This window comes from Cannabis sativa, unplaced genomic scaffold, assembly GCF_029168945.1.
Source record: "Cannabis sativa cultivar Pink pepper isolate KNU-18-1 unplaced genomic scaffold, ASM2916894v1 Contig2, whole genome shotgun sequence".
Taxonomy (NCBI): Eukaryota; Viridiplantae; Streptophyta; class Magnoliopsida; order Rosales; family Cannabaceae; genus Cannabis; species Cannabis sativa.
In genome coordinates this window covers 292,067-318,639 of record NW_026870038.1, presented here as the reverse complement: position 1 = coordinate 318,639, position 26,573 = coordinate 292,067, and the positions used below count along the sequence as shown (strand labels likewise).

Below are 26,573 nucleotides of genomic sequence, written 5' to 3'. Positions count from 1 at the left end.
AACATTTTTTTGGTCATTAGAAATAATGTAGATTCAAGCAAAAACGAGAAGAAAACCAGAAACTCGAGCCCCAAGAAATGGAGCCCAACGCCCATGTTGACAATTAACCTGTGATGCTGTCTTGAATTGCTCAAATGTCAAATTTAATCTAACCAATGAATCTGAAATAGTCAAAAACGGGGTAGGAAACATCGTCCTCAAGTTCAAAAACCTTGAAAGTATCAAAACGAGATCATGGGAGCTCGGGAATAGGGTACCCAATGCCCAAGCTGACAAATGGCCCGGTGCGTTGGGTTCTGCTTATCTGATTCTAATTCTGTTTCGATCGTCCGTCTAGTTTTCACAATAACTAAGATCCTTGAAGTTAAAGAAGTCAAATTCACAACTTCGCATTTCTCATTTCCAACATGAGAAACTCACATGGAAATAAAGAGTTTTGAGTCTCTCATTTCCGCAGAATAACAACATCTCCGAGAACTAGTAACCAGCTTCGCCAGAACACAGATATAGACTAAGTGATGTCACAATATCACTGAGGCATCTTAAAGTACATCCCTTGGTCGTTTTTACACTTACTTAGCGTCCAGGTTGACATCATATGTCAACATAGGTGTTGGGTCATGAACTACCTTCAACAAAACAGTCATAACTCATTCAATATTTATCTAATTGATGCGATTCAATTTGCATTTTGAAGCGGATTTAATGTTCTATCAAGTCATGTCTCACTTCAATCGTAATTCTGAAGATATCGACATCAAATTTCACCACAAGTGAGTTACGAAAATAAGCTTTGACTTACCTGTATCGAGTCCTGCCGGGCTCTAAAAAATGGTCATTACCACCAAGAGCTAATTTTTATTGTTTGATCATTATCTACGATGAAAAATATCTAATTTATTATTTTTTTTCTAATTTTGTGGGCCTCGTTCACCTAAAAGGGGAGCTCCCTTAGCTAATTTTTCACATTCAAAAAACTACCTACAAGGCCAGAGCATCTCTCTCTAGTTTATCTCTCTCGAAATTAGAGTTTAAACACTTAGCATTTTCTATAATTCTCTTGAGAAATAAAAACTCAAAGTAGACATAATTTCAGTAATATCGTGACATGGAGAGTGAACAACTATAAATTTTGTGTTTCTCTAAATTATTTACTTAAATTTATTAATCATCTCACTAATCTAACGAACTGATGTTGACCACTTTTCAACGTTAACAATATATAATATACCATCAAACTTACTAAGTTAACTAGTTTTTTTAGTTCCCTTTTAGCACATTTTCAGCAAGTTTTGGAAGTCTCTCTTTTATATCAATTTTTATTGTAAAAGAGATAATACTATATTGCTTATTATCATTAGCTACATTAGTATTTTCCGAAATAAATTCTCATGTTTGGTGGCTTACCTAATTGTCTTGGGCTTTTTGATGACGTTTTTGTTAAAAAGGAAAATATAAATATATATATATATATATGGGTGACTATTCAATGGTTACATTTTTATTGTAACCATATGATTACATTTTTCTTTAACCTGTAATAGCAGGTTACCAATAGGTAGACTTTCTTTTTTTAGATTTAATTAATTATAATTAACTATTTTCTTAAAATAATTAATTAAATAGACATTCCTTTTTTAGAATTATTTAATTATAATTAACTATTTTCTTAAAATAATTAATTAAATATTTAACAAGACCTCTTTTAGCAATTAATATTTATATTTAAATTCTTACTTGAATTATTTTAATAATTAAGCCATTTAATTATAATATTTACAATAAAATTTATTTTTTTACAAAAATTAAACTTCTTTTGATACAAATTAAAATTCTCTTCTTATAATAAATTTTTAAATAATTAATTATTTTTAAATTATAGTTAATTATTTTGTTACAATTATATGAACTAAGTATGAGGCCTCAAGCTATTTTTTTTTCTAAAAAATCCTTCAACTTATTTCATTTTTTACTTTTTAAATATTTAAATAAAAAAATTAAATAATTAAGTGTAATAATTTAAAATTAAGATTACAAGAATAATAAAATTTAAATTATGAAATTATATGTGTATAATTTTAAATTATAAAAAGTTTTGTTATAAAATTCTAAATAATTTAAGTATAAAAAAATAAATTGCTAAAAGATCCTTATATAGTAATTAATTGTAAAAAATTAATTAATAATTATAAATAATTTAATTTTAAAATATAATTAATCTTAATTAAAGTTTTATAAGGAAATAAATAATTAGGTTACTTTCAGGTTACAAGTTATTTATAATTTATTTTTATCTAATTTCCAAATTAATCACAACCATTTAATAGTAATCCAATGGCTTAAAAATAATGTAACCATGATGGTTACAATAAAAATGTAACCATTGAAACCTCTTCCATATATTTATATATTTGTTTTATTAAACCAAAGCTAGAGCCTAAATCAATGGTAACTTGTAAAGATGATGTTGGTACAAAATTATTACACAATCTAATAAACTAGTTGAAAAAATAAGAAAATCAAACAATATTATACAATTGTGAATTTATAACCAACACATGTTTCATCCTACTAATTGGGTTTGAAAATTTGTAATGAAAATGGGTTTGTAGCTAACAACTCAGAATCATTGTTGACTTTTTTTTTTTCAATACTTAAGAAATTAAAATCTCCCCAACCAAACTTCCCTCCTTCCTTCCTTAGATGATTGCACTAATTAATTAGAATCTTAAACAAAAGGAAGTTGAGAATGAGATTTTAATAAATTAGAATCTTGAACTAAAGGAAGTTGAGAATTGAGATTTTTAATAATTAGAATCTTAAACAAAAGGAAGTTGGGAATTGAGATTTTAATAAATTAGAATCTTAAATAAATGGAAGTTGGGAATTGATCATATTTATTTTTCAATCAAATCAATGGTTTTTAATTTTGATAAAATTTAGTATGGAAATATTAAAATATATTAGTAATGCTAGTGGTAGTGGTGCTTAGCATCTTCTAATATTAAAATACATCAGTAGTATTTATCGGGTTTTATATGGATTACCATCTTATTATAGTGTTAGGCACCATTGATGCTTAATAATAATGTTCATTTTTATTATAAGGAAAGAGCAGTGTCATTGATACCACTTAAGGTGACATTTTATAATTAGCTAGTGATATTTCTCAAAAATTATGTATATAGGTTCCGATAATTAATTGTACCAATAATGATATTAACACGTATAATAATATTGGGCCCACTAGTAGTGGCCAACACCTTCATCGATATTATGTTGTTATTGGTACAATTAAATATCAATTTCCATATAATTTTATGTAATAACTTTAACGAAATATTTTTGACCAATTACAAAGTCTAAAAAATACTAAACACAACTAGTATCTAATAACAATACTCTTATTATAAAAGAGAATAGAGAAGCCTAGTCTAGTCCTCCAACATGGTGTTTAATTAAAGCTCATAAATGATGATGGGTTATGTGCTGGACCTGCTCACATGGTGGGACATTGAGAGGATGACTGAAAGTAAAAGAATGGTGGCCTTTTTTTTTTTTTTTTTTTTTTTTAGGAAAGAATGGTGACCTTTTTAGTAAGCAACTATTGAAAGACCATAATTACATGTACACTTCTTATTCATTTATTTTTATAAATTAATGCTCAAATTGTTACATGTAAACTTTATTCCACGTACATTTTAAAATGGAGATTGTGAAAGAGAAGATAGTGAAATAAAGAGTATTGTTAGAGCATCTAAATTGGTGATTTATTGTTAAATTATAATTCTTCGTGTACAAAAATTTATTTTAATGTGTCAAAAGTTAATCCAAATTTGTTACAAAAATTAATTTAAATTTAGAAAATTTACATCACAATAAATATATTATTTTTATATTTATTTTTATATCATTTTTAATATTTTATATTAAATTTATTTATTGGATTGAATTATAAATATTTTATATTTTATATAATAAAATAATAACAAAATTAAAGATAAAGCTGCTATTTTTCTATATATATACATAGTAAAAAATATTAAATTTTGCATTAAATTTTGTAAATGTATATTGAAGTGTAATATTAAAAATTAATACAAATACATCATAACATTATTGGATAATGCTTCAATAGATGTATTGAAAATGACTTAATATAATACAATTTTTATATCTTCCATATCTCGGATGTCTCTAATGGTTGAATCATGGATACTAAGTGGGCTCTTATTAAGAAACAATTTTAGAATATTGGACTCAATGGTTTACGAAAATTAAAAGTTAATTACCATGAGATCCTAGTTAAAAATATCACAAGTTTTGGTAAAACAGCTAGAAAACTAAGTGGGAATGAAGTTAAAGTTGAGTAGGTGAGATTTGAGTATGAATCATTGAATTTAAGTGAAATAATCAATGCGAGTTGACATGTATACAATGCAATAGTAATTTGGACAGAGACCATACTGCATTTTGGATAGATTCCTTAGCTTTTTAAATTTGTATATTTTGTCGGGTTATTTTAGTTTAGTTTGTGCGAGTTATTTGAGTTAGGCAGTTTACAAAAAGCTTTTATGTACATTCCTATGCTGCTGTGGAGTGTTTGACTAGTACTCTTAGCGTTTGGTTAGGAGAAATAAAAATATAGAAATAGATATAGAAATAGTAATAGGAATGAGAATGAATAAATCAGGTTATGCATCTTTATAAAATGGTTATGTAAGATTGGTAAATTTGATTTGGCTTTTGGAGTTAAGGATGAGATGGGAAGAGAGAAAATAGCATTGGGTTTAACTGTTTACAACACTTTTATTAGTTCTCTTTTCAAGGTTGGTAAGAAAGATGAAGCTTATTGGATTTTGGAGGAGATGAAAATCTCTGGTTGTAAACCTCATACTGTAACTTACAATGCAAAAATTCATGGGTTTTGTATTGAAAATGATTTTGATGCAGCTTACAAGGTCTTGGATCATATGGTGGAAGAGGAGTGTAAACCAAATGTAATTAGTTATAATATCATAATTGGTGGGTTGTGTAAAGATGGAAAATGGAGTGAAGCAAATGATTTGTTTGAAGATTTATCAAGACTTGGTTACAAACAAGATATTGTTTCATTTAGAACAATGTTTCTTGGGTTATGTGATTCTAGAAGGTTTAATGAAGCAGCAACTTTCTAAGATGAGATGTTATTTAAGGGTTTTGCACCTTTTTCTGAGGGTAGAAAAAAAATTGTTGATGGGTTGTGTGAGAAAGGTGATATGGAGTTGTTGATTAAAGTTTTGAGTAGCTTGGGAAATGCAAATTTGATTGGTGTAGATACTTGGGAGTTGGTGATTTGTTCTATGGCCTACAAGAAGGAGATTCTATCAATATCAAATGTATATGAGAAACTTATTCTTTAATGGTGCCATAACTTGTATAAGCAAAAAGAAGATTACTTCTTACAGGAGAAGCTTGAACAACTTCCTGAAATTGAGCGCGCCTTTGTCCATTTAGATTAAAAGTTCTCACACAAACCTGAGCATGCGCGGTCTTAGTCTTAGTGTTAAGCTGTAAAACCAGTTGTTATTATCTTGTTCTTCATCTTATCTGAGCAACAAATTCAAGAGATTAGGGAATAATCAATATTTATTGTTTATTTTGTAATTAACACCATTTATTCACTTGTAACTCTACAAATAGTGGCTCATTTCACTATTTTGGGGACCAAATTCATATTTTCAAGAGAGCTAATAGGCTATACAAATTATCAATGTAATTCTTTGAGAAATATTGAGAAACTCATCTGACTATGGTTCTCGTGATCTTAATATTCCAATAAGCAAATACTAAAAAATATTACCATATAATTAGAGTTGAACCTCTATAAATTTCTGATGTCGTTTATTTATCTACTGTCCATATTCCAATACTTTTATTAAAATCTACTTTTTCTTTCTCTAACCTTACCTTTCTCTCCTAGGTACGAATTGAAGTTTATGTACATAGTTTCACTTGTATTAAATAAATACATAAACACCAACAACATGGTTTTATATATAATAAATAAATAAATAAATATTAAAAAATGAAGAAAAAAGAAATGAAAATCAGTACCAAAAATGTCCCTCAACCAAATAATACCCAATAAATGAAAGAAGTGAGAAGATTAGAGGTAGTGATTTGGAACTTAATGATTGGTTTATAGGTCTAAAAAGGGACAAATGAAAATGTTAATACAAGACAAGTTAGAGAAGCTTTTTTTGCAGAAAAAGATAAAAAAGGGTGACCATGAATTTGAATTATATCCAAAGAGCATTAGACCTATTAATATCAACCACAAGATTAGATTTTGAGAGATATTAAAATCCACAATGCCCTGGCCCAGTCACTTTCCCACAAACCCTCAAAAGATCTCTAAAACAAAATAGAAACATCAGAGAGACCAAGTACTACTGGTAACTATTATTCTTAATCAATTTAACCAAATACTAAGAAATCAAAAGAAAGGCAAAAAAATACCAGAAGCTGATTTTGGTTGAATTTTTATTTTATTTTTAATCTTAATGGCTTCCCTTACTTCACTCACCTCATATCCATCTTCATCATCTTTACAATCAAATTTTCAACACTCACCTCTGATGTTGGCTTCTAAACATTCTCAACATAATTATAACTCCTCTTGGTTGATGATTGGAGTGTTGAGATCTGCACAAACATCCTCACAACGCCTGAAAATCCAAAGTGCAGCAACCAAACCAGCAAAAAGACCAGGTAACATTAGTATTAAATGTCTACTGATGTTGACAACTATCTATGATTAGACCCTCACTTGTTCTCTTTTCCTTTTTTTAAAAAAAATCTTCTTTTAGCTGAAGAAGACTGGAAGATCAAAAGGGAAAAATTGCTAGAGAAAAGGGTATAGCTCTACTGCTCTTATTGTCCATCTTATTACACACATGAACAATGTGACATAATTAGCTTATTTGATCAATATTCACAATAGAAAACAATCACTGACTTAAAAGGATAAGTAGGAATGCAAGCATGAATGAAAATTAATGAGATAACAATTTATTTATTCGATCATATTTAACTGTGTTTTCAAGAGCAAAAAAGGGTTAGAAGCAAAACCATTTAACAAGCTCCCGAAAAATCCTATCTTGCAGGTACGGAGTGTGGATGCTAAAGAAGCTCTGAGACTCCAGAAAGAAAATAACTTTGTTATTCTTGATGTGCGGCCTGAAGCAGAATTTAAAGAGGTTAGTCTGCTTATGAAAACACCCACTTCATTAGAATAAGAAACAAGTAAAACGGAAAAAATAGTTATCGGAAAGAGAGGGAGTTCATAAGATTCCATTTTCATTCTAATAGCATGTAAGTCACCATTGCTGTCTCTTCATGAAAAAATTTATGAGCAAGAATGAAAACTATGGGGTTTGAGTATAAGTTAATGGTTTTCTATGTTAGGCTCATGCACCAGGTGCCATCAATGTACAAATATATAGGCTTATAAAAGAGTGGACAGCATGGGACATAGCTCGCCGAGCTGCGTTTGCATTTTTTGGCATCTTTGCCGGTACAGAGGAGAACCCTGAGTTCATACCAAGTATGAATCATAACCTACTTCTTTCGACACTACTTTATGAGAACTTCTTTCCATGGACTAACATAATTGGTACTTGGTAAATAGCTGTGGAGTCAAAAATAAAAAAGGATGCAAAGATAATAGTGGCTTGCTCAACCGGGGGAACAATGAAACCAACCCAAAATCTCCCAGAAGGTCAACAATCAAGGTAACATAATTTTATAGCCTATCGATAATAATTTAGTTTCTTTCCCATAGATGTTCAAACTATTGGTACCTTCTACAGATCACTGATAGCGGCCTACTTGCTTGTTCTGAATGGGTATAACAATGTCTACCACTTGGAAGGAGGGCTTTATTCATGGTCCAAAGAAGATTTACCAATCACAAGTGAAGAGGAAGAGTAGGGTGTTAAGAAGAAGATAGTTACATTTCATGGCATTCAAATTTTTGTCCCTAACAGAATCTGTTTAAAATAGAAGCAATAATATATCATGGCTAACAGCAATTGTGAAGTCATGTGTCAATCTCATAATTAACTAGATCTTGATATGAAAATCTATGTGAATATAATGATATACAAATAATAGATTAGTTTTACACAATGACATTAGAATAACTGAATGAAAATAATTGATGTGTATGTGACGACACCTATGGAATTTCACCTTACAAACATTTCAAATGTGTACACTTTCTCTAACATGCTCCAAATCTCTAAAACTAAAGAAAACGAGGCCCGAAAGGCAACAGGGATTTTCACCAGTCCGGATTTTCACCATTTGAGATTGAAAATTATGCATGTATTCAATAAAGAAAAATAATTCAAATTCCCCTGGGGGTGTGGGGTGGGAACAAACATATTGCAGCCAATTAAATATCTCATGATGTTATAATAATAGCCATGCATCCTACCTGCACATATTTAAAATATTCTGACTTTAGTATGCCAATGAAACTCTAGCCATCGCTAGAGCACCTTCGTAACTTAGATTTCCACCGATAAATCCACTCATGTGAACAAAGACACAGCCCGGGATTCCTGCAACCTCAGAGAGTTTGTCATGTTCCAAACCCCTCCAAACCGATGGAAGAGGTCTCCGACTCTCAAATTTATCATGTGATATTGCCACTGCCTGAATTCTCCATGTTTTGTTCCTGTCATCCTGAACAGGAAATAATTTAATTACAAGCCAAACCAAGAATGATAAATTTAGAACTTCCACTTCAACCGATGAAAGACACCACAGAATGCTGAAAAAAAGAAACTTTTCTCCCTTTTGAGTCAGTAGAGAATTGGAAGGATTTGTATCATGTCATGCATTATATGAGTACCTGGTAAATAACATATTTGATGGGAGGATCAATCTTCATCTCCTCCTCAAGCTCAAATATATGAAGCTTCCACTGTCAAAAGACGAGTAATTAAGTAATATTATGGGCATGATCTCTTAGTCCATGACTCCATGCAGAACAAACTCCACATAATGCTTCATCTCCTTTTTTCTCTCTCTCTCTCTCTCTTTCTTTTTTAGGATTCATAACTATTTAAAAGAAAACTAGTTGTTTGAAAATTTCCCAGCCAATAAAGATGGGATGCCTTGAATCACAACTAACCATTCATCACATATCTTAGAACCACCGACATGACCTCCAATGTCAAAATCAAAAGCAACTCTATCAGTTCAACCGCAATTCAAAACCATGTGATTTAAAAAACAAAAGTAGAACTAGCCGACATTGAAACATACGCAAATGTCAAATAGAAACATACAAATTTCAGACATTCAAGATAGCATAATGCATTTAAACTTAAAAAGGTCAGCATAGCTAAACAAGATGGCATAATCAACAGTGGCAGGCAGTAAAAATGAAAGAATGCATGCACAGGTGGGAAATGGTTACATTTAATCAACAACAGAGAAACAAAGGACATCAATTAAGCGGGAAAATGCTTACTTACCGGGCAAGATTTAGTCAGTACCATGATTTCTTTACTTGGATCAATATTTCCTCTTGCAAGAAGACATTCCATAACAATTGATCGAGCTGGTAACCACGATCTTGCGTGAAAATTTAAAATCTGAGATACAGAGATGTCAATTCATTACATTGGCGACTTCAAAATTTAAATGCTCAATAAACATTTTAAAATGAAGAAAAACAAATCATACATCTAGAAACTCGCTGCCAGCTAAGTTCATCGCGCATTGGAAAGCTTCATCTTCTTTCTCAGATGAAAGATCATGGTCCAACCAATCCAGATTTAATCTTCCAACTCTAGAAGATAGGTTTGTATTATTGACATATTTAGGAGGTTGGTCTATGTCATATTGGTTTATTCCATTGTCAATAGCATCTATTGCCTATCCCATTGAACAATATAACAATCCAAAATTAAACATCAGAATTCATGCACATCACACCTCATTGAAAAGAACAACCAAAATTTCATGAAACACAGTAAATCATACCTCCATGAAGCTCTTGTAAATTGCTAGATATAACCTAAACACATTTGGGTGTCCCTCATCAAGATTAAGCTTCCTGGATATTATCTCCATCCCATAATGCTGATTAATTAATAAAATAAAGGGATATTTACGACGAAATCCTCATAATATTTGCAATTATTGTACATATGATCCTAATAAAAAAAAAAGTGACAGGCAAAAATGTCTTATCTTATGATTTAGTTACAATCATACTCTTTTGATTATTAAGTTTCAACTAAGTCCGTTAAGTGCTAACTAAGAAACACACTCTACATATTATTTGTACCACGTATTAAATAAAAAAAAACTAAAATAGCCAAAAGTTATAGCTGCAACAAAATCGTAAGATAAAATATTTTTATAGCTATTTTTTTTATTAGATGAGTAACAATTACAAATATTAAGGGACTCGCCACAAATATCTCATTAATAAATAAACAAAAAAGGTTAGAGGATTGAAACATAATAGACTTTTCTCTAAGCTATATGAAATGAAATATTAACCTTATAGACAAGACCGGCGCTACTGAGCTTGGTGGTAAAGCCATGACCAAGCACTTGATGAAACCCATGCTGGTGGTGATCGAAACGGTTTCTGCTCGGGTCATAAACGCCACCAACGTCAACTAATGCCTCCAAGGAATCCAAAACCTGTAAAAGTGAAACATTGTATCAATGGTTTCCCGGAGAATTTTCGCAAGAACAAAACAGAAAATTAAAAAATAAGGAAGAGTACCTGGATATCACGAGTGCGAAGGATTTTGGCAGCTGAGAATTTATTGGTGAGACGAAGGAAGTAGCAGGCGAGAGCTTCATCGCAATGAAAGGTGCCATTGTGAGTGCCTATTAGGTTGGTCGTCGCCATTGATGAGAATGAAAAACGATTCGAAGGAGTCAGAGATTGCCGCCGAAACGACGGCGTTTGAGGAAATAGAAGCTCTCCCGCGTTAATCGCAGTCCTCCTAATCATGGTCTCTTTCTTTCTTAGAAAGAAAAGAAAAAGGGTATTTATATAAAGAAACTTAATAAGAAAAAATATGTTATTTAAAATAAAAATTTAATATGAGATTGAATTATCATAAGAAAAATATTAAAAATTACAGTAATTATTGGAGTTGTGCGCTGGAGTTTGTAGTTAGTGCCAAAAAAGTTACTGGAGTAGTTATTGGCACTGGAAAAGTAGTCGGAGTTACTGTCGGCACAAAAAAAAATCATCGAAATTAGTATTATCGCCGAAAAAATCACTGAAAAAATATTAAGAAACCAGTTTCTTAGTGATTTTCGATGACAATGCCAATTCTAACGACTTTTCTGAGGTTTGTTGTCGGTACCGAAAAAATCGTCGGAGTAGCTGTCGATGTCAGAAAAGTCGTCGGAGTTGCTGTCGGCGCCAAAAAATTCGTCAGAATTGGCATTGTCGTCAGGAAAATCACCAAGAATCTAATTTCTTCATTAAGAGACTGGTTTCTTCATAAGAAACATTACAAAATTACGGTCTTACGTAATTTTAATTATTTTTATGGTTTATTGATTTATTTACAGAAAATATAATATTTTAATGTATATTTATGTTGTACTCTTATTATTTTATTTTTTATTTTTATTATTTATATATTATTTTTATGTTGTCTTTTTTAGATTTTTGTTGTGTTTTTATAAAATATTGTAAAAAAAAATTATAACGTAAAAGTGTAACTATTTTACAAAAAATAGCCGTTGTAATTTTCCAGACAAATGACACTATATTATAAAGAGAAAATTATATTGTATATCCCCTTTATCTTTTAATTTTTACCTCTATTTTCATATTTTTTTAGATATACCCACGTTTATGGATGATGTCTCCATTAGACCCCTTAAGTTATGTTACTTATGTAAATTATATGTTAGGCTTAAGTAGAGAGTGAGAGTATATATATATTAGGCAATCCACTCAAAAAAATAGGTATATTTTAATAAAAAAAATAATATGAGGGTATTTTTGATTAATGGATACAAAAAAGAGGAAATTACACTCTATACCCTTTTATATTGTCTTCTTTTATTTTTACCCATTTTTTTTAAAATCTATCATTTTAGCTTTTTTTAAAACATTGTACCAATTTTATCCCTGTGACTCTCTTATGTCATGGTATTTTGGGTACAATACATATAAAAAGAAGTATGTTTCAACTAAATATAAAATTAGAGGTAAATTTAGTTAATTGATTAATAAAAGTGGTATTTTTTAACTTACAAAAAAAAGGTATTTTTCAACTTATCCCTATTAGAAGGATGGAACTACGAGTCAACTAGGCCCAACCCAACAAGGCCCATAGTAGCCCAAAAGGAGCTCAAATTTCCAAAGCAAAACCCAAATTCGAGAAGTATCAACTGTAATCCTCAGTTCCAATTCGAGATTCTTCTTCTGAGACCAAAATTTCAGGTGGGTCAAAACCCTTGAAAAATATTACTATGGAGACAAAACCCTAGCTTTTTCATCAAACCCTCTTCAACCTTCAACCATCTCCAAATCAAAGCTCGACACCCATGGCTTTCTTCACCGGAGGACGATTCCGTGAGCTTTTAAAGAAATACGGCAAGGTAGCAATGGGAGTACACTTTTCTGTATCCGCCGCCTCCATTTCCGGTCTCTATGTCGCCATAAACAACAACGTCGACGTCGAATCACTTCTCGATAAATTACACATGGGCGGCGTTTCATCCAAAGACCAGGTCGAATCGAATCCATCCGATGAGAAATTTGTACTCGAAGATAATGTAAACGGGACATCAACGACGGTGATTGTAGAGAAAGAAAAGACGACGAGGAATCGGACGGCGGAACTGGCGGCTTCGAGTGGTGGTGCTCTTGCATTGGCTGTGCTTTGTAACAAGGCATTGTTCCCCATTCGAGTGCCGATAACGGTCGCGCTTACACCACCGATTGCTAGGTTCTTGGCTAGGAGGAAGATCATCAAGTCTGGTGTATGATTTTTCTGCCCTTGTAATTTTATTGTTCAGTGCCAATAAATAATAAACTGAGAAAAGTGGCTAATTTTTTTTTTTTTAGATTTGTGGATTCATTGATTTTGTTTAGACTCTGTAGAATTCATTATTGGATGAGACTTAATTTCCATTTTTATGAGTTGCTGATGCAAATCATTGGATTAGAGATATGAGGAAGATTGTAATAAGAATTTTTTTAGGGAGAAAAAACAACTCAACATTGAATAGGTGAACTTTGTTGTTGAAATTACATTATTTGGTTTCTAAAGTTTGTTACTTGAGTTCAATTGGGATTTTGTGGTTGATCTTTTTACATAGTATTAAATATATGCTAAGTTTTCTAAGTACAGTAACCGAGTTTGAGGGGGTTGTCTTTGGTTAATCATTTGTTAACTTGTGTCTTTTAGTCCTATGTTACTATTACTAGGTATCTATATTCTTCATTTGTTTAATTTGAGAAGCTTGTTTGATTCATTTCATCAGGGCAGGAAGGGATATTATGTTCTCTTCTTAGGTGAAAGATTACATTATAGTTTAGGCTTTTAGGATGTAACCCAGTTAGTAAGTTACTATTAAGATTTAGTGAGTCTGCTTTGTTTTTAGGTCTTTGGTTGATTTGTTGTCTGGTTGCTTAAATTTTGTTGGTGTTCCCTCTTCATTGTCGTTATTCATTTGTTGTTTTGTCTCATCTATTAATATTTCTTATTTTCACATATTGGGTTTATTGTCGTTTTCACTCATATGTCTTTGTCGTTCATATGCATTAGATCATCAATTAGGGTTTCAATATGCACCACTATAGCCATTTTTGTGTTACTTTCTTATTTTTATGTTTATCAAAATTCTATTCTTTTCAATACATAAAAAATCAAAGTTCTTCACCATTTTCGTTGAGTAGCTATTTGTTGATGGTAAAACTTCCTGTTGTTTACCGTTAGCGACATTTAATGGCCAAGCTCTCTTCCGTCAATCATTTGTATGGCCAAACTCCTGTCAAAAAATCAGGAATTAGACATCTTATGTGCATTTCAACTCTTTTGTTTGAATTCCTACTTTAGTTTTATAGAGTTTATGTTTTGGTATAGATAATCTATGATATAATGGTTTTGTTACTCACAATTTTGCTATGGCTATGTTATGTGTTTTCTAAAGGCTTTTGTGTCATCTTTGGTGGCTATTTTTGTGCTTTAGGTTTTTACGTGTCATATTTGGGGGCCTTTTTTGTGCCTTTTAGGTTTTTTATGTGTCATATTCTATGGCTGTTTTGTGCCATACTCGGTGCATAATATTGTGCCTTGTAGGGCTTGGTGGGCCATAATTGGTGGCAATTTGGTGCCCTTCTAAATTTCTCATCAAGTTTTTTTATTTATTATTGAAATATTTATATATACATTATATTGCACAACTTGAGTTTCGATCCCAAAATCCACACACAGGCACCCTCTCATACATACACCTATGGCCACTTGAGCTAGCCTCAAGTTGTTAAATTTCTCATCAAGTTTAGTTGGTGCCATCTCCTTTTATAACAATTTATTGGATTTGAAAACTCGAAAGAAGAAGAAAAAAGATTTAAGAACTTTTTCTTATACCTTATTTTATTAATCTTAAATATAAAATCTTATAACATAACTGTTGGAAATTATTTTACCAGGATCTTAGATCTACTCACAAGTATGTTTAATAACATCCTAAATATGAACTTTCTAAAACGATGAAATAGACACATATAAAGTTTAAGAAACCTTACATTGGGTGCAGCGGAATAATATGACTCCTTCCGTTCAGATATCTAGCCCTTGATTCCTTTCTGTAGCAGAGCATTATCAATATCTGAACCTGGATCTCTTTCTACGAATCTTTGATCTTGAATCTCCTTTCTTCGATGATCTTTCTTCACGATCTTCCTCACTATGATTGAGGTATCACTTGATGTGTGTGGGCACTACTCTAATCACTAAGAGAGGTTCGAAATATTGAGGAAGAAAAGAGAGAGAGAGTGGCGGCTAGAGAAGAGAGTGGAGGCTCAGGTTTTTCTGAAAAAGTCAGAAGAAAAGTGTAATTTTCCTGAAGCCTTCACTATCTATTTATAGCATTCCTACTAGGGTTAGATTTGAATTATATGGCATTAAAATAATGAAAAAATCAGTTTAAATTTCCTACAAAAGTGGCTGGCCCTAAACTTAGTGGATTGGGCCTTGCTTTTTGCAATTTTGCAATTTTAACACCTTTTGTATCTGATTTTCTCAAAAATGCCAATTTCCTAATTCAACCATTTAAATGCCAATTCTAACTATTTAATAACTATAAATAATTATTAAATAATATTGTCATTTATCATATTTATTAATTGAACCATACAAAGTATCATAATTAACAAATATGCCCCTATAAACTCTTTCTTTACAATTTCGCCCTTACTTAGTGAAAAATTCACAAATAGACATAGTCTAATTTGAGAATTATAATTGATTAATCAAAACCAATTACATGAGTCTTACAAGCAATATTATCTCAACTAGTGGGGGGACCATGGGTCTATATAACCGAGCTTCCAATAAGTAGATCAAGAATTTAGCACTAAAATTCACTAACTTATTAATTCTTCGTTGAATCCACGCATAGAACTCAGAATTGCACTCTCAGTATATAGAATGCTCTATATGTTCCACCATATAGACACATCATTAGTTATCCATTGTTATAATCCTAATGTGATCAATGATCCTCTATATGAATGATCTACACCTTGTAAAGGGATTAAATTACCGTTACACCCTACAATGTATTTATTCCTTAAAACACTTGACCCCGTATAAATGATATTTCAGCTTATGTGAAATGAGTACTCCACCATTTATGTTCGTTTGGTCAAGCTCGAAGGAGATCATCCTTTGCTTACTATTCGCCGGATAGAAGCTATAGATTCCATGTTTATGATAGCGCTCCCACTCAATTGCACTACCGTGTTCCCAAAATGTACGTATCACCACGACCTAAAAGTAGGCTTAACTAACAAATCAAAGAACACGAATAGCCTTTCAAGATTGAGCCTAATCATATCTGGATTAAGATCATTTGATCTAGGATCAACTAGGCGATATTGACTTGAATAGATATTACGGTAAGTTTAATAAATCTAAGTCAAAGTTCAATATCGGTCCCTTCCGATGCATACTCCATGCATCCAACCTGAGCTTTACTTTAACCAATGCTCTGGAAAGAACATAGCACTTCTCCAAATGCAAGTAAACTCTTGTTGTAGATTATCATATCAGTAAAACCCTGTGTCTGATAAATCTAGGAAACTTTATTCACATAGTCATGTTTACTTTCCAATGTGTTGACGGCACAATAAACAGGATCAAGTATGTGAAAAGGGTTTCAGATGAATTTATACATTATGTACATATAATCATGAAATAAATCATGTGAACCATGCAACATTAAATGTTATTTACGATCTATATTAATAAACAAATCTGATTATATTGAAATGAGTTTTATTTAGGGCATAAAACCCAACAAACTCCCACTTGCACTAATATAAAACAAAAAGTGCGTTTCAAATAATCTCAACACCTTGATATGCAAATCAAGTGTAGTAGTAGTAAACTCCTCATAATAGGATCTGAAAGGTTGAATTAACCACAACCTTTTCTCCACTATTACTCTTCCTTAATCACAAAATCATTGATAATGTGAAATTCCTCTCTATATGTTTACTCTCTTGGGAAACTGGATTCTATATCTTTGGCAACTACTTTTGGTTAATCAGGAAATTAACACTAGTAGTTTAAGGCAATTTGGAATGGTGCCAAAGATGTATAGAACTTTCCTTACCGAATAAGTACCTTTCTGACTTTAACATTCGGTCTCTCTCGGTAGACCTAGAGACTTCGGATAGGTTTTTACACTTCTCCAAAATCACTATTCCACCCCAGGAGTAACCACCATCTTATCGAAATATTTACTAGCACATAGGCAAATTTCGAAATACGATATGGTGTAGTCTAAGAGTTTTAAACACACCCTTATAGACTAACATATAGTTCCTCTTCTTTATCTTAGGATTTACTTGATTGTCTTCCAATGTTCTTCTCTGGATTAATCGATACCTACTCATTACTCCCACTCAACAACAGTGTACGGTCTAAGGCATACAAAAGCATATCTAAGACCTCTCACTGTTGATGTAAGAAATTCTTTCATGGCTTTATCTTTTCTGGAATAGTCAAGACTTTTCCTTAGATAAATAAAATCTATACCTAAGAAGTTGTGAAGCTTCTATAGATTGCCATTAGAAAGAAAATGCTTCAGCATCTTACTAAAGTAAGTTGCTTGCATTAGAGTAAGTAATTACCAGGTATACCATAAGCCATAGGTTTAGATAAACTCAAACCTATAATGCTAGGAACAGGAAGTTTTTGTTAAGTCTATTGAATGGACTTATAAACAAAAATTTCCTTTTATGTCCTTGTAATAGAAAACTTTAGGTTATTCCATGTGAATGGATTAAACCATAGTTCTATTGGCTTTCTTCTTAGTTTCTTATCTTGACAATCCATTACTTGTTTAAACTCACAATGGATTTTAATCACTTGTGTCTCCCAAGTCATAAGAAGGTGAGTTCCTAGAAACTCTCCCACTACGACAAGGTACCGTGAATTATGTCTAAGAAAAACTAAATGGTATTTATCTCTTCGGTTGTGACAAGACAACAGAGGCAGTGGGATCATCATATGTTATATAAGATGATAGAACACTTTTGGAATCAAGAATAAATATCTCCTTTATTTGCTACTTGTTTTTCAGACTTAGTCATTTTCTTAGAAAAGTAGTATTTGTTTGAACAAACACTTTCTTATCTATTGACAATGGGATGGTCCACCCCTAATCACTTAGAAAAGCTAACAAACCATGGTTAACAGTTCTAGCCTTTCTTAAGATTATGATTAGGTCATCCATGAATCTAGTAATGATTTACATTAAGTATACAACCATTACATCATTCTGAAATTGTATTACCATAGAAGGACTTAGGCAACGACTAGTAACTAATCATCAATATGCAAATCGAAATTTCTGGGGAGGTAAGTTTGGATATAATTCAAAAATCAATGTAATGATCTTTGAACTGCATATCTACTAACTATTTCTCCACCCCTATCAGTTCGCAAGATCTTTAACCACATACCTTAATGGTGTTTAACCATTGCTAGAAATTGATGAAATTTTTCAAACATTTCAAATTTCTTTGCATAAGGTATAATCTAGAGTTATCGTTTTAAGAATACAACGAAAAACTCATATCCACCCCTGAATGTACATCCATCTGCGAATGAGATGAACTACTTTCAGTGGATATAGGCATATTAACTCTTTGCAGAGATTGATCATGTCAAATTCACTATGAACAAGATACAAATGCCATAGATTAAAAAAAAATGTGGTAGTGTCTTTTGATGACATAGGTTTAGTTACATCAAAGAGTTCTTAGAATAGTGCAAGTGGATCCTGGTCACAGAATACCTAACTCATATTCCATACAGTTTGAATCCATTAATAAAAGATGGATATTAAACACTTGAGAAAGTGTAACTGTATTGTATCTGGAATTAGAAATATAAGAAAATTTCTGTTTGGATTCTAAAATTAAAGTCAAAGACTTAAATTCAACCAAATATAATGAGTAATTCTTTCTTGGACCACCACTACTAATACAAACTCTAAGTCAGATTTGCCCATACAAGTAGGAAATTTCTAAGATTGAGGATTTATATCAATTGGGAATAGAATTTCGGGATTATAATCATATGCGTCATATAAAATGACATGAAATGATTTATAGACCATTCATCCAATGATATGTTTTGAAAGCTAATTCGAAATGAATAAGCTAAGAGGAATTAGGATAATTTCGTTTAAAATAAGAATCCAACGATGCTTCGATTAGCGAAAGTCAAAGTAATCTTATTTATATAATCTTCTTGTTTCATATCGTAAAAATACTAGTCTAAGGTGTCATCAATTGATGAACAGCTAGATGTCGCATGTACAATATTTATCTTTCGAAATCTAACACTATTATGTATGTCTAATGGTGAAAATCCACTAGGGATTTATCTCATTAGATAAACAAGCCATGTTAGACCAACAATGAAGATTCGAAATTAAACTACAACTTAATAACAGAAAATAACATGGTTCAATATAAATTCATACACAATTCAGAAATTATAAACATATAGCAAGTAGGAATGACTAGTGAAAATACTAAAACATACAATCCTAAATAATTTCCAAGGTTTTCAACAAGCGATACGGTCCCGGTAGGCGAGAGTCAAAGCATCATTTATTGAATAGAGTTGTCAGCTCATCTAAAATAGAAACCATTCTAGCAACCTTTTATTCGATCAAAATAAGAATCCAACGTTGTCCCGGTAGGCGAGAGTCAAGGTTATTCTCATTTTATGAGCTTCCACCATTGTTTCATGTTTCATAAGTTTATCTCTAAGTAGTCACCGTAGGGGAGAGTCTAATAGAGACGAAAACTTACAAAACACTTATCAAATGAAATCTTACGGTGTTAAATGCGTTCAACGAATAACCATCCATAGGGGGACGAAGTCTAGCGTCTCGAGGTTATATTGAAAACATTTAACTTTTGTAAGACCAACAATGGAGATCGAATATCTTAATAATAATCAAGCTCATTATTTAAAGTGAGTTGTATTTTCTTTGATTCTCTTTATTTAATTTATTTATTTTAAATATATATTTATTTAAAATTTCCAATTTAGAATAAAAAATTCTAAATATAAATTTTAATTTAATATTTATAAATTTTACTTAGATGAATTATTTCCATCTTAGTAATAATTTCCAATAAATATTTAGAAAAATATTCAATTTAAGTTGTTACAAAATTAATTTAAATTAATTTACAACTCAAATTTAATTTTCTATAAATATATATTGCATTTCGAAAAATTAAAGTATATAAGAATACAATTTTCGAAAAAATGCATATTAAAATAAAAAATAAATCCTGGAAAAATTATTCTAATTTAATGTTGGCCCAAAATTAATTAATAAAATTAATTTACAACAAAAAATATAATTTTCTTATTTAATTAAATATATAAGAAAAATTTCAAATATTTAAGTATGATGATGAAAATCAACTTAAATATTAATTTTCTATTTAATTAAATACACTAGAAAAATACTTCAAGCAAAAATATCATCTATCTAGATTTTCCTTTGACTAATTAATTCAATTTCTAATAATATACTTTAATTCAATTTATTTTAAATTAATCAATAAATGAAAAAATCATTGATTTAAGTTGATCCAAGAATTAATTAAAATAATTAATTTACAACTTATTCTATTTTTCAAGATAAAATTCGAAATTCTAGCATTTAAGAAATGCAATTTCGAAAATTGATTAATAAAATAAAGAAAAAATATATTTTGAAAATTATTTAAATTTAGTTGAAAAATTAAATTTCAACTAAAAATAATTTTCTATTTAATTAAATGTCATGAAAAAGAAATATTTAAGTATGATGATAAAAATCAACTTAGATATTTAATTTTCAAATTAATTAAATGTATTAAATTCAAGAAATAAATAATTAAGTGTAGAGAAGGCTTAATTATTAATCTCTAGTTTAATACTAGGAAAAATATACTTAAAATAAATTGTACCAAAATTAATTATTTAAATAATTAATTTCACAATGTATAATATTTTCCTATTTAATATTAGAAATAATAAGTAGTCTAGAAATAACTATCTAGAAAATATCTTATTTGACTAAGTATCTTTTCCACAAAATTTGAAAAAATATCTAATTTAAGTTGTATTAGAAAAAATCTAGAACTTAAATATTTTCAAATTTAAATTTAATTAAATATCAAAAATTAAGTTGTAACCACTTAATTTGAAAATATTCCATTTTAAGTTAATATTCGAAAAAATATTAACTTAAAAAATATCTAAAGAATCTTAATAACCAATGCCTAAAATTCCTCAACTTAATTTTGAAATTTGAAATTCAAAAGATATTCAGATTTAAGTTGGTTAGTTGTAGATAACTAAATATCAACTTAAATAAGAATATTTAATGAAAAATTTAAATTAAGTTCCAGAAAGAATCTAGATGGTTATAATTCTATATTTAATTAAATACAAGAAAATACATATAGTTTAGCTTAGAATATAAAATTCCTTAAACTATATTTTTCTTAAATTAATTTCAAAATAAATGAAATTAATTATGTTGCTAATCAATTTTATTAGGTTAAACTAGTTTAATTAACCTAGTACAGTCATTCAAATCAGGCAAATGGGCCTTCACAATTGGGGTGGTTTGTGTGAGGGAGTCTTGGGTTCGGTATGTCGTACCCACTTCTATGGCTCCCAACTCTCACACAAGGCCCAAAAGAGAGTAATTTAACCTTAATAAGAACAACTGTTATTAATTGAATAAGCCCAAAACTAAATGGGCCTAAATAAAATCTATCAATGACTATGACATTTTATTTAGCAACATTAACCTATATGCATCTATAATAAAATTAAACACATAGGCTCACACAGGCACACTTTGGATGGGTCCTATCATGTTGCTAGGTCATACACAGATGAAAGAAGATTGTAAAATTTACCTGTTACAAATTATTAACTTGACGAGGGAGCCATCAGATCATTAGATCTGGCAAAAAGTAACCATGGCTATTTGCAATCAAGTAATAATAGGTTTTGAAAACTTACAAACAAGCTAAAACACATACTCCTGCAACAAGGTTAGCTGGATAGTTGGAAGTAGGATTTATTTAATTTTAAATAAATATTTAATTTCGAAAATAATTAATTAAATAAAAAAAAATAAAAAATTTCGAAAATTTTTAAAAAATTTAAAAAAAATCGAAATTTAAAAAAAATTTTAAAATTAAACCTACAATTTTTGAAAAATTAGGTTTCAACCAACCTAAATATCATTTCAAAAATTTGCTAACTACTTTTAAATTTTAAATGTTATTTTATAAATAAAAATTAAATAAAAAATTAGAAAAGATAAATAAATATCTTTTTCAAATTTTTAAATGTAATTTAAATAAATAAAATAACAAAATTTAAAAAATTAACAAAATATCTTATATCTATTTAAAATTACATGATTATAAATATCTTATTTTAAATTTAAATATGGTCAAAATATCTAAAAAGATTTAATTAAAAAATCTTAAAAGATAAGATATTTTTAAAATATCTTAAAAGATATTATAAATATCTTTAAAAGATATTATAAATATCTTAAAATATCTGACCTTAAATTTAAAAAAAATATAATCAAATTTAAAAATAAGATAGATTTTTAAGCAAAAAGATAAATACTAATTCTATTCAAATTCAAATTACACTAATATCTTGAATTAAATTAAAAAAATTTAAATTAATTCAAAATGATAATTAGAATTGAATTAGGAATAGTAATAGTATATATACAAAACCATACAAAAAATTGGAAGTTAATTCCATGAAAAAGTATGAAAAAATGAAGAAAATTGAAAAAATTCGAAACTGTACGGACAGTTCTGCGATCGCAGGAAACTATCAAGAATTTCCCGATTTTGTCAAATCTTCAAAAAATCATAACTAATTCAAATAAAATCCAAATTGAGTTCTGTAAAAGGCTAACTTGCTTAATTTTTTCCATACTATCCAATAAAAATAATTCCAGAAACGAAATCACAATTATTGTTCACGAAAATTTCACAAACATCAATCAATCATCAAATAACACTCAATACAACATGATACCATCCAAAGAACATACAAACAATCGTTTTAAAGTCCAAATTTCTTGCAAATAAATCAATTACCATGGCTCTGAGGCCAGTTGTTGGAAATTATTTTACCAGGATCTTAGATCTACTCACAAGTATGTTTAATAACATCCTAAATATGAACTTTCTAAAACGATGAAATAGACACATATAAAGTTTAAGAAACCTTACATTGGGTGCAGCGGAATAATATGACTCCTTCCGTTCAGATATCTAGCCCTTGATTCCTTTCTGTAGCAGAGCATTATCAATATCTGAACCTGGATCTCTTTCTCTGAATCTTTGATGCTGAATCTCCTTTGCTGATGATCTTTCTTCACGATCTTCCTCACTATGATTGAGGTATCACTTGATGTGTGTGGGCACTACTCTAATCACTAAGAGAGGTTCGAAATATTGAGGAAGAAAAGAGAGAGAGAGTGGCGGCTAGAGAAGAGAGTGGAGGCTCAGGTTTTTCTGAAAAAGTCAGAAGAAAAGTGTAATTTTCCTGAAGCCTTCACTATCTATTTATAGCATTCCTACTAGGGTTAGATTTGAATTATATGGCATTAAAATAATGAAAAAATCAGTTTAAATTTCCTACAAAAGTGGCTGGCCCTAAACTTAGTGGATTGGGCCTTGCTTTTTGCAATTTTGCAATTTTAACACCTTTTGTATCTGATTTTCTCAAAAATGCCAATTTCCTAATTCAACCATTTAAATGCCAATTCTAACTATTTAATAACTATAAATAATTATTAAATAATATTGTCATTTATCATATTTATTAATTGAACCATACAAAGTATCATAATTAACAAATATGCCCCTATAAACTCTTTCTTTACAATTTCGCCCTTACTTAGTGAAAAATTCACAAATAGACATAGTCTAATTTGAGAATTATAATTGATTAATCAAAACCAATTACATGAGTCTTACAAGCAATATTATCTCAACTAGTGGGGGGACCATGGGTCTATATAACCGAGCTTCCAATAAGTAGATCAAGAATTTAGCACTAAAATTCACTAACTTATTAATTCTTCGTTGAATCCACGCATAGAACTCAGAATTGCACTCTCAGTATATAGAATGCTCTATATGTTCCACCATATAGACACATCATTAGTTATCCATTGTTATAATCCTAATGTGATCAATGATCCTCTATATGAATGATCTACACTGTAAAGGGATTAAATTACCGTTACACCCTACAATGTATTTATTCCTTAAAACACTTGACCCCGTATAAATGATATTTCAGCTTATGTGAAATGAGTACTCCACCATTTATGTTCGTTTGGTCAAGCTCGAAGGAGATCATCCTTTGCTTACTATTCGCCAGATAGAAGCTATAGATTCCATGTTTATGATAGCGCTCCCACTCAATTGCACTACCGTGTTCCCAAAATGTACGTATCACCCTGACCTAAAAGTAGGCTTAACTAACAAATCAAAGAACACGAATAGCCTTTCAAGATTGAGCCTAATCATATCTGGATTAAGATCATTTGATCTAGGATCAACTAGGCGATATTGACTTGAATAGATATTACGGTAAGTTTAATAAATCTAAGTCAAAGTTCAATATCGGTCCCTTCCGATGCATACTCCATGCATCCAACCTGAGCTTTACTTTAACCAATGCTCTGGAAAGAACATAGCACTTCTCCAAATGCAAGTAAACTCTTGTTGTAGATTATCATATCAGTAAAACCCTGTGTCTGGTAAATCTAGGAAACTTTATTCACATAGTCATGTTTACTTTCCAATGTGTTGACGGCACAATAAACAGGATCAAGTATGTGAAAAGGGTTTCAGATGAATTTATACATTATGTACATATAATCATGAAATAAATCATGTGAACCATGCAACATTAAATGTTATTTCTGATCTATATTAATAAACAAATCTGATTATATTGAAATGAGTTTTATTTAGGGCATAAAACCCAACAATAACATCTTAAATATATGATAGATTCGTACAGTACTATTACAATCCCAAAAAGTTACAAGTACTGAATAGTTCTAAATAAGGGAAACAAGAACTCTTTCAAGAAATATACAAACGGTAAAAGTATAACCATGCCTAAACAACAAATTAAGTTCTTTTGGAATATAAAGTTACTTTCAATATTTCTCCAATCTTGATTATCAAGAACCAAGCAAAGCCCTAATCCATTTTTTTGGTTGTAATTAGGCTTATAAGTTTGCTTGTAATTCAATGACAGTGGTATATTCAAAATTCCACACTCAAATTTCACACCACTAATTGATCTCATCTCTTTCGGGATCTTTTCATCACTATATCTAAGATCACAAGTCAACAAAAAGTCAACGTACAAAAACCCTAGTGGTGGTGGTTTTTGTAAAACAACATCTATCTCTCGAATATATCGAGGTGTGACATATGGCCATGTATAGGTCTTTAATGTTGTGTTTTTTACCCTTAACCAAGTGGTTCTACTTTCCCCTCTATCGAGTTCTAAAGACATTAAAGAGTTTGTTGTTTTTGAATCTGCTGACAATGACATAGTGAGTTGGTCGATGATAATCACACTCTTTGCTTGGTTTTTTATGGCAAAAGCTACATCCACATTTGCAACTATACTCGAATTATCTATGCCAATGATTGTGGATATTTCTTCAATTAAGATTTCGGGTAATCTTGGCATTGGAACCGCCAAGCCATAGAAAAACAATGTCAAACCCAAAATTATACTAAACATAGACCAACAAATCCAGCAAATCAAACGAACATTACTATCATAATCATCATCATTGTCATTTAAAGTTGAGTAAGAGTTGCCTTTCATTTTTTTTTTTTTATATGGTGAGAGAATGGTAGTATAAATAAAAATCAAAATCACACTAAATTTATGTAAAAAAAAAATTATAATAACAGTTTGAATAGGTGTAGGATGAAATTAATTTTAAGAAATATAATATCAAAAGATTTTATAATGATATTATCTTTTAATATTATAATAAAAAGTAAATTTAAAACTAAAAGATAATCATTGGAGTTGCTTAATCGTTAATTTTAGTACACTAAATTAAGAAATTAGAACCATTTCAAAAAAAAAAGAAAAAGAAATTAAAAGTCATTAAATTAAAGTTTCATCACATAACTCGTACACTAGCTTATTTTATTTAAATTTAGGGTTATGCTAGGCATATACTTTCAGATCGATAGAGAATTAAAGAGTGTTTAATTATTCTCTAGCCAATTTATTTATTGCTAAGAACTAACTTCGAAAATTTTCAGCCATAATAAAAGCATGTTAAATTTATTTTGTTATAAAATATGAATATATTTTTTTAGAGAAAAAAGTAGTACATTATCCATATTATTATTATTATTTGAATAAATTATGAAATTTCATTAATAACAATTAGTTAAAATAATAGCTTACAATTCAATCTGACATTTCTATTGTTGGAAACATTACTGAGATTAGAATTTGAAAAACTAATTAAATAATCAGTGGTCTTATTTTCAAATCGTTTCACAAAAAATTAAAATAAAATCAGATGAAAAAGATTGCAGCATCACACTTAACTTTTAGCAGGTTTAACCTTGTAGCTTGAGTACTTAACAATTGTGCAAGGTATGTAACTGCACTACCAATAACCCCTCATTCACAAAAAATTAGTTATTTCCAACCACT

General features: G+C 30.0%; 3 protein-coding genes across 3 annotated transcripts; 2 read left to right on the top strand and 1 right to left on the bottom strand.

Moving 5' to 3' along the window:
* The first annotated feature begins 6,336 nt into the window (after window positions 1–6,336).
* On the top strand, window positions 6,337–8,099 carry LOC133033081 (rhodanese-like domain-containing protein 14, chloroplastic). The gene is made up of 6 exons (XM_061107649.1): window positions 6,337–6,753; window positions 6,852–6,898; window positions 7,149–7,241; window positions 7,450–7,588; window positions 7,673–7,775; window positions 7,854–8,099. The coding sequence occupies exons 1-6, from the start codon at window positions 6,546–6,548 to the stop codon at window positions 7,972–7,974; spliced, it is 711 nt and encodes a 236-aa protein (XP_060963632.1). The 5' UTR covers window positions 6,337–6,545; the 3' UTR covers window positions 7,975–8,099.
* LOC115716768 (uncharacterized) lies at window positions 6,884–11,047 on the bottom strand. Its single transcript, XM_030645666.2, has 7 exons — window positions 10,799–11,047; window positions 10,567–10,713; window positions 10,042–10,140; window positions 9,742–9,933; window positions 9,531–9,650; window positions 8,903–8,974; window positions 6,884–8,733 (listed from the first exon to the last, which is right to left on the bottom strand). Exons 1-7 carry the CDS (start codon window positions 11,030–11,032, stop codon window positions 8,509–8,511), a joined length of 1,089 nt encoding a protein of 362 aa, XP_030501526.2. The 5' UTR covers window positions 11,033–11,047; the 3' UTR covers window positions 6,884–8,508.
* A 1,381-nt stretch (window positions 11,048–12,428) lies between these two features.
* Window positions 12,429–13,337, top strand: LOC133033036 (uncharacterized). The gene has a single exon (XM_061107570.1). It carries the CDS (start codon window positions 12,592–12,594, stop codon window positions 13,033–13,035), a length of 444 nt encoding a protein of 147 aa, XP_060963553.1. The 5' UTR covers window positions 12,429–12,591; the 3' UTR covers window positions 13,036–13,337.
* The last annotated feature ends 13,236 nt before the right edge of the window (window positions 13,338–26,573 follow it).